At 44.5% G+C, this 13,989-nt stretch overlaps 1 protein-coding gene across 1 annotated transcript; it reads right to left on the reverse strand.

Moving 5' to 3' along the window:
• Nucleotides 1-5,188: 5,188 nt before the first annotated feature.
• LOC147648619 (uncharacterized) lies at nucleotides 5,189-9,181 on the reverse strand. The gene is made up of 4 exons (XM_086869056.1): nucleotides 8,301-9,181; nucleotides 7,395-7,450; nucleotides 6,570-6,666; nucleotides 5,189-5,698 (listed from the first exon to the last, which is right to left on the reverse strand). Exons 1-4 carry the CDS (start codon nucleotides 8,330-8,332, stop codon nucleotides 5,521-5,523), a joined length of 363 nt encoding a protein of 120 aa, XP_086725182.1. The 5' UTR covers nucleotides 8,333-9,181; the 3' UTR covers nucleotides 5,189-5,520.
• Between the last annotated feature and the right edge of the window lie 4,808 nt (nucleotides 9,182-13,989).

Consider the following 13,989-nt stretch of genomic DNA (forward strand, 5'->3'; position numbering starts at 1 on the left):
CTTCGGAGCCCCGTGGGTTTCGCCGGTCCGTGGATCTGTCGGAGCCCCATGGACCTCACAGCGCAGGCTGTGACATGGGAAGCTCCGCTCGCCGTGTAGCAAGTGCCCTTTGGATCCAGAGCGGGAGTAAGGCTCATCCTCATCATCCTCCGTCGGTATCGTGGCGTCTCCCGGTGGTGGGAGCTGGCAGTGAGACATCGTCCGGCATGGAGCAGCCCCCTTGGCCACCCATCATCAGCAATCCACTGCTAGTAGAATTAATAAAACACCATAAACACTGCATATGCAAAAATACATGAGCTTATACTGATATTAAGTCTTATGTACACCGGGGGTTTTTCTATGTGTTTTCTCAATACACTGGTTTTCCTTCTATCCTGACTGAGGTTTCTAGCCAAAAGTCAGCCCTGATCCCAGATGCTGTTTGTCCAACACGTAGTGCTGCAGAACCCAAAGCAGAATCCAAAAGAAAACAATTACCTTTAACACTGGATTGGTCAGGGCTTCTGGGTGGTTCTGCAGTCAAACAACAAAAATAATCACAACTGGAGCTCAGGGATACTGTATCCCTGTTATAGCTACCGTAGTTATATAGTTATCCCTATATTGTAGTTACACAATTATCCCAGTGTAGCTCTTGATGCACAAGTAGACATTTTTTTTCCCTTTTTCTCTTTCAGTCCGATGGGCTGAAAAGGGTGATATGCAAAACCCCCCCTGATTTTATTTCCCCGTAATCACACAGTGCACAAACCCCTTAACTCCGGATGGTTGGTAGCTTTTATTACTCAACCAGGGCAGAATGATTTGCATAATCACTGTGTGGTTATGGTTATTAGACCCATCCTCTCCAACAGAGGAGATAACTTTGTGCTCGGTGTGGTGGACTGGAGAGACCCCATCTCGACTCCCTGCCCTGCCACAGACTTCTGACACAACCTGGACAAATTATTTGCCATTTACAAATATTGTGTCCCCGTGCTCTGTGTGAAGATCCCCTCGCCAGCAAGTGATGATCTGATACTTCAATTATTGTCAGGAGTATATAATCAATAGGCACTCAGACACCATATGAATCAACTGTAAAGAAACCCACACCTCAGCTTCTTCTTGTGTTCATCTTTCCTTTCCAAAACACCCACTTTGGTAGTGTCACACTATTGTGTATCTTAATAATCATTACTGTTAAATAACATTACATTTTTATACTAGAATAAAGATAAAGCACCCCACCATCGGAACCACAGCGTATTTTCTTTATAGTTTACTCCCAAAATTACTGTTATTAAACAAGGGAGATAGAGAATCAAGCATATTCATCAGAGTTCTGTCATCTGGTTAAAAGCATTGTCATTTCAGCCTCAAAAAGGAATATAGTTTCAATTCAAGGCAGTGACTAAAACATCTATTTCAGTTCCAGTGAGCTCAATATTTTTGAAGCCTGTACTGAAGTGTTTACTTACACGAAAACTCATTGTTCTTCCCAAATGCTGGCTCTGGTTCTGAAAACTCTTATGTGTATGATTAACTTTGTAAGTCAGCAGTTAGTGGGAACACTCAAGTGTAGTGTCACAGGAGAACACACACTTGCAGGCCCAGGAGTTCCCATACAGCTCCTTTATTTCTCATCTAGGTTTTTAAATTTTCTATGACTGCAAAACTCCTAAAACCCACTATTTTAACATTTTTAAATGGCGCCACTTCTAGTTGCCCAGAGCTCCCCAACCCCAAAATTTGTTATCCCTGTTAACCCAAAATTTGGGGGTGGGGTGTGTTATAATTCAAATAATCTTTTTCCATCTGTAAATAACAAAACAAAGAGGCTTGTCCTGAGTTTGCCAAACTCCGTACAGGCAGAGAAAGTCAGTGTGGGCCTGAAGAATTTCATCCGGAGGGTCACTACTAATTTTTAAGAAGTTCTGAGTGGTGACATATGATGGTCTCACAGACAGAGCTGTCTTTTGTCCTCACACATAACTTAGGGCATTCTGGCAGTGATGCTATAATTAAATACAGAAGAATATGGGGGTCACTAACATAGACATCTAATAACCACCATTATCAAGTAGCATTTCCTGGGCTACCTCCTTACAGTATCCAACCTATAAATAAATAAATGCAAACCTCAGTGAAGAGCTAATGCTTAGAGTTATGGCCCTGGAAAAAAAAAACCCTTAGGTTTTTGCAATAAGTATACAAGTTATGGCTTAGTATTTTTACCCATAATTAAGATGTATTTCCAAGAAACAGCTGCCATCAAGCTGACATAAACTTGACATGATTTTCCCCTCAGTGAAATCCATCATGGCAACTTAGCAACCACACAAGTCTTATCTCTGAATCACATTACGTGGTTGAAGAGAAAACCAGATAAAGTTGCTTGCACTAGAAGGAAAGGGGCTTTTTTTTTTTTAGCTTCATTAAGGTGTTGTGTTTCAGCAAAGTAAATTCCCCTGGTGTCATCTGCAGGGTGCAGTCTATCACCATAAAGGGGAGTTTTAAACCACCTTACAGATTGTCAAAGGATTAAACTTCAGGCTGGTGAAGTATTGTGAAGGCACTGGTGTTTTTTACTCTCCGTTTCTCATTCAGTGTTTTCAGAGCACATCTCTCTGGGTCTCACTGTTCCCTACACTTAATGAGAACCAAGCTTCTTGCATGGGAGGCTTCAAGGTCAATTGAGTTTAATCCTGATGAGAAAATACCAGGACAAAGGAGGCTGTTATGACTCTATACCCTTCACCTCGCTTGCCACCACCATATTCTGACTTTATTTTCTGAACTAGCTTTAACCATTTCATTCTTTAGACATTGTACATAACCAGATATACAATCATCAGTAAGGAAATTTTGAGGACACAGAAAAGTCTGGAAACTGGGGCCAACAATCCCAAACTGGAAGGGAAGAAATGCATTTTGTTGGTGGCAGCTTTTTTACCGACTCCTACCATAAGTAATTTTGTTAACTGAAAATCTCTGCGTATGTGAAAAAGATTAGGTTCTGTGTCTCAGCCAGGTGCTATAAATAAATCTAATAGCTAAATTTCACAGTTAGACTAAAGCCTTTGTCATCCCTTACTCATCACACCTATAGCGCTGTCGAAGAGCTGTAAAGTTAATGGTGCATCCGACTGATGTAACACTTCCCCGGTAAGCACAAATTGAGTGACTGGTTTAATGTCACTCAATGGTTTTTTTTTTTAAAACCATCAAAGCTGGGAATGCAGTAAGATTTTGTACATTTGGGAGAATGTGTGTCTGGTCCTTACCTGTCAGCACCTGCTTACAGAAAAGAGCCTTGCCTTGTCCATGACTCATGGGTCACCTCTGTCCTTGCTTGTTTGAGAAAGGAACAGCCACCCCTCCAAAAACACAGCCTGACAGCCTTCCTGAGATTTGAGAATACAAGAATAGGGCTTCATACACAAAAAGACTGCCTGGGGACTGAGGAACAAAGTGAAAAACCATACACAATTTTGGATTTACACCTAAATTTAGCAATGCTGTTCTCCTAAATTACTTGACTCTGTAACCATAACAGCCTTTAAATGTCATTTTGTTGCCTGGTTCTCTCTCTCTCTCACAGACACAGAAACAGACACAGACACACATGCTGTTGCTCATCTTGCTACCACCAAGAGCACAGAATTGTCATAGAGTCAGGGAATGGTTTGAGCTGGAGAGGAGGTTAAAGATCATCTCTGTGACTTGACATTGTTCTATTATTATTGGCGCTGTTTGTGTTGCGTTTGCACTGGAATACACCAGTCCAGAACCAAATCCTGTCATGCTCAGTGCCGTGCAGATGTTTTTCAGAGGCAGGCACGGGGATTTTCCAATCCATGTCTCAGCCAGAAGACCGTGGATATCAAAAGCAGGCCAACGTGGGGAGTGGGGCAGCAAGGAAACAAATGGATTTTTTTCAGGGAATTACCAGTCACTGCTTAGCCCTGCCTCAGTGCTGACAGACAGGCAGGATTTTCAGGCATGGAGGCAGCAGAGAGTCTTAGGGAGGGATTTAGAGGATGGGGAAACAGCTCCATGAATTTTGAAAGGTGGGGGATTTAGTCTCTGTGCAGTGAGCAGCATGAAGAAAAGGCAGGGGTATTAAGGAGTGCAAAGAGAAGAGTGTTTGTGGCTGGTGCTACAGCAGAGGACAGGCAGGAGCAGCTCACTACATACAGGAGTGGAAAGAGGGAGGGAGACCCAAGGGACACAAACTCCCACAGGCACAGAGCTGGTGTCTGCCACCTTGGACTTGCACACACGTGTTTCTGCTGGACCAGGGGGAGAATGGTGCCAGTAGAAATATTCTGAGCTGGAATACAGCTTACATCAAAGGACCAGGGATGGCTGACGTGCGCCCACAGCTTTGGAATCAGGTCTGGCTGCTACCTCTGCTAACAGAAAAGTCACTCAAAGAGCCCTTTTGGGGACAAACACAGCGGGAGCTGCAGTGGTGGCCAAAGCCCAGCCACCTTTGTGGCACAGATTTTCCCTCAGGGCTATGAAATGTGGATCTGTGCAGGGCAGCCTCACCTTCTTGTGCCTGCCCCAAGTCTCTCTTTTGATAGGTGCTGTATAGAGGAGGTGACACAAGTGTTTTGGTGTCCCAGTGTGTCCCAGTGGGATCAGACCTTCCATCAGCAGCTTCCCCAGGGCACAGTGTCCCTGTCCAAGCCTGGAGAAGGAGGAAACACAGCCTAGGGGCTCCCAGCAGCAGTTAGCAAAGGGCATGGAGCTGGAACAGGCTGACCAGATCCAGGGATCACATTTGGAGCCAGATCCCAGCCCAGCCTGACCCCTGGAACCACCACCTGAAAGAGAAGGACAACCAGGCAGGCTGGTGTCACACCAGAGGTCATCAGTGCCCGGAAAATCATGGCACTCAGTTTAAAGATTAATAGATGGTCTCTTTCCCCAGGCTGTAAAAGTGGGTGGGTAAAAACCAAATCACAGGCCTGGTGACTCTGGAGGCTGCAGCCTGTAGGATAATGTGAGCATTAGCAAGTTGGAGTCACGCAGATAATAGGAAACCATGTGCAGAAGGTCAGGTCTCAGCATAAGGTCTGGGGCTCTCAGTGAGTCAGAGGGATTAGGAAATCTTTGCAAAAATAACCAGAATTCCCCTTCCTGTGTTTTTTCCCCATGACTCACCCCACAGAAAAGAGGCAATAGGAGAAAGACGTAAATCTCTGCAGCAAATTTTTATCACAATGCGTCACAGAGTAAAGGTACATGCATCTATGTTTTTTCTCCACTTCCATTAAAAAACCCCTCGATTTTCCTGCATTTTCTAATACTTTTATGGTATGAGTCCACAGTCCAGCACTTTGGTGGAGAAAATGAAGTGCAACATGTCAGTCCATCCACTCAGTAGCACACATCTCCTGAGCCTTTATCCCCTTTTCTCTCCAGAAGAAAGCTGCAAATGGAAGAAGTTGTGGGCTATCATTGCTCTGGCACTGAACTGGGGGCGGTGTTGTCAAAGGAGAAGCATCAGAAATGGAAATTTTCTCTTCAGAGATGGCAAACTCTGGCTGGGCACACATTTTGCTTGTAAGAAATGTAATTTATGCACATCGGGCCAGTCAAATCCACCGTTGAAATCTTGCCAGAGCTGCAGTTTGCCACTGTAACTCTTTCCACCACCACAGGTGTTCTGAGGTCTTTGGAGGAAAAATTTGATGTACAGCGCCTGGCACAACAGAAGTGGAGAAAAACAAATAACTGGGTGTCTGATCAGCATGAGGAGCTATTGGTATCTCGAAGCCAAGTCAATTGAACAGTACAACAGAACAGTACAGAACTGATAGCTGGGATAGAGCTAATTTAATTAATTATGGAGGTGACATTCTTTTTTCCCTTTATCTTCTGCCCTTTAAGAAACCATATCCTACGACCTCATCACTGTGCTTCATTTGGCTAGATGCATTCAAACTAAAACCAAACAAATTTTTTGCTTGAAGAGACTCCACAAAACATATAATTTGCCTTCTCTTTATAGAAATAGACACCACAAGGAAAGTCCCCTCTTTTTTGTGACTTCAGGTCATTGAAAACAATGAAAACGTTGGCATTATTGAGGAATCAGGGACTTGGGTGTCTTAGTTTTCCTCTATAAAATTTAAATATGTATCTATATCATTATAACTAAACATGTGTATATCTATATATCTATATATCTAGATATCTAGATATATAGATATATAGATATATAGATATATAGAGATGGATATAAATATAGGGAGAGATAGAGAGATGGATAGATGGATAGATGGATAGGTAATAAAAAAAATCTGGGGGTGGGGAGAAGAATTTGGACCAGATATAAAAGAAACCCAAATGTCATTGCCCTAAATTGCTATTACCCAAGCATCCACCCTAGTGATTCTCCAGCCACTGTTATCCCATCCAGCTCTAGGCCAAAGGAAGACCCCAAGGAGCCCCACTAGGCCTTGGCAGGCTGTTCCCCTGGGCTGCCTGATCACTCTTGGCTCGAGCAGGAATTCATCCCTGCGCTCATTCCCATGGCAACCCTGGTTTCTCTCTTCTCCCATGACACTCACCTCCGGAGAACACTTACTGCCATGCTGATGGCAACCAGCAGCAGAAGGCTTCCACTGAGGGACACCATGACAATGGCATAGGTGGAGGGTGGTGAACCTTGAAGAGAAATCACAGGTGAGCCAACAAACAGCTTCAGGAAGCACAGCCTTTCGTGAAATTACAGGTTGCTACAGGCTGAAAATACTGACAGTCCTTTGGCTCAAACCGTGAGTGGGAGGGGGTGAATAGCTCTGTGTTAAAAGGGTGTTCCTGGAACTGTTTTTTCTTCGAAAATCTCACAGTTCAGTTAAAGAACTTGAGTGTCTTTTATCTGCTAAAGAACAAAGCAGAACTGCTTTTCAGGACTGAGACTGAAATGCAGCCCTGTGGATCTCGGGGTGGGAAAGTCTGCCCTGCACTGTTAGACCACAAAGTCATTTCACGTATTATCCACCTATTTATAGTAAAGCACGATCCTAAATCTTACTGCCTGCCTAGCCTGCACTTTCCATCCACCTCCACCCTTTTGAATCTGTTTCCGTCCTTTTTTGCTCTTGTATATAATTCCAAACTTAAAAGAATGAAGACTGGCTCACATCCCTGCTTCAAAAGCTCCCACTCTTTTCTACTGCAACCCCTCCTTTTAGTTCCACTGTTCTTTCCACCCTAAACCCCAAGGGAAGCATGTCTGCCGTGTCTGATTCATACACTCCTTTTGAGCCCACGCAACACCCTGTATCTATAACCTGGCAGACTTGGTAACATGCTCAGCAGTGTCACCACACAAAAAAACACTGCAAAACTGATTTAAAACACTGATGGAAACAAACTGGGGAGTAAAACACCTTCTTCCTGGAAATTCACAGTGTTGTACAAATCTTCACCGCCAGCAGGGGCCATCCTGAAAAATTAAACAAAAAAAGAGACAATCAGATTAATGTTCAAAACCAGCATATTTAGGTCAGATTCCTTTATGACACCTGAGTATTTCACTATCTCTAATGTGAATTATCTTTATCTGGAGATTAAAGCAAGATGTGTTTAGGAGCAGATCCAAAAGGTAGAAGTTAATCCAACACAAAAAATCCTGAATTCTTCTGTTAAGGCAATGAGCTTCCACTGCCTTGAGTTTGACTTCATGTTTATCCATGACATCTAATCTTTATAGAATCAGAGGATCCCAGAATGGTTTGTATTGGAAAGGACCTTAAAGCCTTAAAACCCTTAAAGACACTTTCTACTAGACCAAGTTACCCCAAGCCTCTACTCCAACCTGGACTTGGACACTTCCAGGGATGGAGTTGTGGAATGGATAAGCAACCCAACAACATGCTCTGACATATCTAGCAGATACTTTCATCTAATCCTGGCCAATTTTCCCCAGCACACAGAGCCTTTTTTATTGCCTACAGAAGCAATAGGTAAGTAAACCATCCAGGCTTTGCCTCTTGTCCATTAGTGCATGTGAATGAAATGAAATGTCAGCCCAGAATCTGCTCCAGGATGTCAAGTGGAATTTCCCCTGGAGAAATTCTCCCTCTCCCCAGGGAGAGCTGGGCTGAGTGTTACTGAGAATGGAAAATCAACTTGTTTACTAGAGTCCTCCAACCCCCCAAGACACCAAACCTTTTTGTCCCATCTGTAAGATGTCCTAAGGAAAACCTTAGTGCCACCCTTCTGCTTAAAAAGAAGAAAACACACCATGAAAATTAAAATATAAAGCAGAATTAGATTAGAAATCTGTGGATTACCTTGTGACTGCTGAAGATCCTCGTGTCAGCATGACACTGCTCAAACCTTGCCTGAAAGTAAAGCTGGTCCGAAGGGTTTCAGACTAATTGCTCACTTCATTTGCCTCTGTTGATCGCTTCCTTCTCTCAGTGGTTTTTATAGGGCAGGGTAATCTTTTCCGTGTGCAGACAATCAATAAATTGTGGAGGTGGATCAAACAAAGGCTTTACTCACCATCCTTTGGATAAGCAATTATTTTCACAGTCTTTCTGGTGGAGCAGGAGGCGCTCCACCCAGGAGCCTGAGAGGGCTCCACAGGGCACAGCACCCCCTCTGATGTGCACGAGCTCCTCCAGCAAAACTGCCTCTGTAGCTGGTGCCCAGAACTTGCTGCAGAAACGTGCTGTGTCCCAGGAGGGCTGCCTTTGGGTCTTCTGCAGAGGGCTGAGTGGAGAGGGCAGGTTTGGGTGCTCTCCAGGCAAGGGAAGCCCACGAGTCTGTGCCAGGTCTGAGCCCTGTCCTTCCTGCCTGGGTGTTTCATGGTCTGACCTGGCTCTCTGCACAGAAAGGAACCAGGCAGGAGTTTAAGGAGCTGTTTTTGGAGCTGTCAGATGGAGATGGCCAGTTCAGGGCTTCAAAAGTGCTTCATTTTGGTGTTTTCTTGCAGCCTGGCTTCACCACACCACGGGCAGGAGGACAACATGACTTTATCTCCAAAGCATCCACCCCTTCCCATGTCTTTGTTATGGAGGTCACATCTGCACAGCTCTGGACCTCATTCTGCTCTGCAGAAGTCCCCATTCCCTCTGCCAGGCTGGGGCTGAGCTGGCAGCTGCACTGAGTTATCTCATGAAAGGCTGTGGTTGCCTGTGCTCTGTGGTCAGAGAAGGAGTGGTGCTCCAGGGTGGAGACCCTTTCTCCGTTAATGCAGGCACAAACAAAACATTAGTAAGATCCAGACTGGCAGGTAGTTCAAAACAATAGAGATTGACAGGTTTTTCTGCTGGGCCTAGACAAATAGGTGCACAACAATTCCAGCTCCTCTTACGTCACAGTAACAAACAGGATCCAAGCAGCTCTCTCAGTCCCCTGGAGATTGTTTGGAAGGGTTTCAGGCATCCTCAGTCCAGAGAATGACCACAACGGTGAATTTTCCTCCATGGCTCAAGAAAACAGTGAATTAACTGCATGAAATAGATTCTACAAATAGATTTTACAGAGAGATGAGCAGCAAAAAGCAGGCCTGCAGACATATGCAAGTGTTACCCACAGAGGAGGACACTTGGTCTGTATGAACCTTCTCTCCCTCCTGCAGGGAATTGCTGGACTTGTGTCTGGCTTTAAGCCTGAACATGCCACAGAAGAGCTCCTGAGCAGGGAGGACTTTGTGTTCAGGCAGGTGCCAGCACTTCCCTTCTTTATCAAACAAAGGGAAAGCTCAAATCAAAGCTGAGATTGCTTTGTGGAACCCATTTGTGATTCTTGAGTCTGATCCAAAGGTCACTGAAGTTAATGGGAATCTCAGATGATTTCTCTGGTATCCAGACAATGTTTCTGAAGAAAAAGCTGCAAAATACACAGTGGACCTCACTCTTGAAAGCTATTGACCATCTGCATGGGGGATTGACATGTCTTGTGCATGCCCAGAGTGAAGATGTGGAAACAACTGGGACATGTTCTTCTCTTGTGAATGGAAATTCACTCCTATTGAACTTTCAGAGACAACAAGGAGAAAAACAATGGATGCTCTCGATATTACTGAAGGTGAATAGTCTTATTTTAAAAAAGTTTAATATGTGAGTAAATATTCCTTTTTTTCTTTCTTATCCTGGTGTCACCTCACCTCAAACTCAGTTTTGTGGAGAAGCTTGAGATCACAGTGTGGGGAGCTGTGGTGGAGGAGGCAGCTCTTTCCTGCAAAAAGCACCTTATCTCACATGGCTTGGGTGCAGTTCCACCACTGAAAACTGCCAGCACGGATAACAACAATCCCAATGAGACCAGGGCAGGCAGCCAAATGTGCATAAGGCCACAGAGGCACACACCACAGGTCGCAAGGATGTGAGCTGTATGAAAGGACAGGGCTTCTCAGCACCTCTGTAGGTTTTTCTTACTAGTGAACACTTGGCTAGCGCTTCGGAGATCGAAAATTTCATATATGAGGGTGTGCATCAAGGATAATATTACTATAATAAAAAAAAAAAGTCATCTCAACATTGGATTGAATAATCCAAGGCAGTTGGCTGAAACAGTGTCAAAACACAGGTAGAATTATTGAATCATATGGGTTGGAAGGGACCTTAAAGGTCATCTTGTTCCAATCCCCTGCCATGCTCATCTGGGCATAAAATCCATGGGCAAACCTCCTGGAGGAAAGAAAAGCTGCAGGAGATGATGGGAGAATAGTGGTATGTCCTACAGGAGCTCTCCCAACAGCTTTTCTTAGCAGAGTAATTCTGCTTTAAAAGCCAGCAGGGTGAGAGTTTTTATCAAAGACAGTAATTTCACTTTGTTTTTGTTAATTCCTCGCTGATATAGCCTGAAAAATACAGGTTTTCTGAGGAGAAGTTATTTTTTTGTACATTGCAAGATTTATACCAAACCTTTGGCACAGCTGGCTCAAGGTTTTACAATAGATAAAAAATATGCAATAGGGAAAATAACCCTGAGGAAACCTGAACTCTAAAAGGTGCAGGAATTTACTTGATCAGTAATAATAATAAAAAAAAGGTGTAGCGATTTTTTTTTTTTTTTGCTATTAATTACCAGGGCCTTATCCTGCTTGCCATAACCAGCTCAGACAAAATTTATTGATCTTTACCTTAACACTTTGAAGAAACTTTTTCTAGAAGAGATACCTTTTTTATAATCATCTAGGTATTTATTCATCAGTGTGATCAATCTCAAAAGCAGTAAATGCTCAGATAGGCTGCCTGCTTCAAATAACTTGTTCATGACTCACAAGGCCAAGTTGGATGTGGCTTGGAACAACCTGAACTGTGAAATATAGTGAAACATAGTGAAAAATGTCCCTGCCCGTGGCAGGGGGTGGAACTGGATGAGCTTCAAGATCCCTTTCAACCAAAAACGTTCATTTTAGACCTTCCATTTTAGAGCAAGGTCAGCAAAAGGTAGAAAGGGTCTTTGAGGGAGGTGGCTTGAAGGCACATAAAGATTTGACCCTGAGAGAAGGACTGTTCCCCATTTCCTGGAATAAGGGAAAGCACATTATCTTCATGTTTTTCTTGGTGCACTTCTTCACCAACATAAATAGCTGTGCTAAAGTATCTCAGGAGTAAACAGTGCAAGCCCTAGGTCCTGCAGAAGCAGCACCACATCTCGAGGACAGAGCCCACCTGAGAGGTGTTGTGGGCAGTTCATGGGACCACAGCACTGGGGGGTAAAAAGTGGCACTGCCAGTGCATTTGGAAACTCAAATCACAGCTCAGTGTGTAGCCTGTGCTGTGGGTTTTGCCATTCTCAGAGGATTCTGATGTCCAGAAGGCTGAAACTGAGGCTGGTGAGACTGCTATTACCTTTTGCCTCTCTTGTGACAGCAGCTGTAGAGGCGACACTTGGCCACTTACGCAGGTTTCTTCAAGGTGTTGACAAGCTGCACGTCATGTGTCAGAAAAGCTGAGTGTTTATTTTCCACACCAACAAGTCATTCACTTTGTGCTAAGGGCAGCAGCAGTGTGAGCAAATCAGCTGTGCCTGGGACCATTCTCACCTGGCACTGGGGAGCTGCAGCCACACCCCGGCACTGTCACCTTCCAGCAGAGGGTGGGCACTGCCAAGCTGCCTTCAGGGGAGGCTGCAGGTCTGGGGTGGCTCCCCAGCCATGCTGGGAAGTGCTCCCCAGTGGGCTCAAACACAACCCTGCCAAGGCCACTGCCATGAGCTAGCTGAGTTCAAGTCGATGTGTCTGGACACAGGGTAGGTGTGCTGGAGATACACCCACACCAGCTACTGGGAAAATCTTACAGTATCCTTTTCTTAAACTTTCATTTGTGATGCCAGCTGGTGGAAAGGTTGAATTGGTGAAACACAACAGTGTTTAATGGGATCCTTTTCACTTTAATGTGTACAAGCTTTGGTACAAGAGGGAAGCAAACAAAAAGCGACTGGTGATAAGAAGCTCCCCTGGATATTTATCCAAGCGATTTGTTTAGGTGGAGGCCTCTCCTTATTTGTTTTCTAGAATCACGTTCCTGACCTTTATCAGCATGAGGAATTATTTTTTAATTCAAAACACCTCATTCATGCTTAGTTCTGTGATATATGTTCCATCACAGCCTTTGCCATTGTGGTCTGTGAATCAGCTACAAACCAGGTAAATGGTGCTTCCATTTCCTGAGTGGGCATAAATAACCAAGTGGAAATTGGACATTTTGAGTTTGAGTGTTCAATTTGAAGCATATTTGTTGCTCATTCAACCTGTCATTGGTGTGAGCTGTGCATTTAATGCACGGTTCCACAACTCCACCAGCACACACGGCTGTGCCCTGGGAAGTCCCTGGGGAACACGACGGTCTGAACACTGCTGAGCTGGGAGCAGAGAACAAATAAATCTGCTTTAGGTGCTTCCTGTCTGCTCCTGGGCCTGAAGAGGCTGGTTCTCAAATGGTGAGGGGCAGAGGGGGCTGCTCTGCACGCCTGACCACATCCAGGAGCTCTGGCACTCAGAAGCCATTAGGGCGGTAATTTCTTATTGAGCAACGGGATTACTTTATGTCTGGGCAAAATTTTTGATCTATAGTGGTAAGAGATTTTTACCACCACCCTGCAGCCGGGTTCATTCATCACAGAAAGCAGCACAGTGTCACTCTGTGCAATAATCTATAGAGTATCCTCTATCCTGAGTATTCTGTGCAGCTAGTTCTGCATCTCATAAAGGATACACCTGATTGGGAAAAGGTACATGGAGACTACAGAGCTATGGGGCTGCTCATGTTGGAGGGATGACTGCAACTTAACCTGGAAAAATGACAGCCAAAAAGGCTTGGTAGATGCCTATGCAATCATGTCAGACATGGAGAAAGTGGACAGACATGGCCAGTAGTCAACAGGCAATTTGTCTCACCCAGAACAAGAAGCCCAGGGCATAAAAATGAGGCTAAATTTGGCAGCTCCAAACATCAGAAGCTGTTTTTCTGGTTTTCCCCCCACAAGCTGTATTTAAACTCTGGAGTTTATTGCCACAAGATGCTGTAATCTGCTAAAAGTGTGCCTAGGTCTTAAAAAGGTACTGGTTGTGTCCCTGGAATTAAAAAATCCATTGAGGGTTATTAAAAGCAAGACATCAAGTCTAGGTCAGAAAACCCATAAGCAGTAAATCATTAGTAGCTAAAACAATATTCTGGGAACATATCTCTAATTGCTGGTGTGCTTTCACAAAGTATCTGATTTCTTCTATTACTGGGAACACGCTACTGGTACAGGTGAAATTTTGGTCTGACCTGGCCCAGCTTTTCTGGTGGTTTTGCTGGCTTTTTTTCCCATACCACAAAAGCCATAATTCTGCTGGTTCAGTGAGTCTTGTCAGCTCACCTAACACCAGAGAAAATTGTGCAGGGCAGGGCATGAAAACAGGCTGTGCCCTTCCTCCCCTGCCTCCCAGCTCTGCCAGCTGCTCCAAGGAACTGTAGAGCCAGGTGATTTAATCTCACAGGAGTTTGCTGGGAATGAGGGGAATATTGAGGAGCTGGG

The sequence above is a fragment of the Cyanistes caeruleus genome, chromosome Z (genome assembly GCF_971803275.1).
Source record: "Cyanistes caeruleus chromosome Z, bCyaCae1.hap1.1, whole genome shotgun sequence".
Taxonomy (NCBI): Eukaryota; Metazoa; Chordata; class Aves; order Passeriformes; family Paridae; genus Cyanistes; species Cyanistes caeruleus.

Excerpts from the sequence above, each read along its gene's own strand:
- LOC147648619 (XM_086869056.1), bottom strand. The coding sequence starts at position 8,332 with ATGCTGACACGAGGATCTTCAGCAGTCACAAG. Across the intron at positions 7,451-8,300 it reads GGATCTTCAGCAGTCACAAG|GATGGCCCCTGCTGGCGGTG; the intron begins GTAATCCACAGA and ends TTAATTTTTCAG. Across the intron at positions 6,667-7,394 it reads TGTGAATTTCCAGGAAGAAG|GTTCACCACCCTCCACCTAT; the intron begins GTGTTTTACTCC and ends TTTCTCTTCAAG.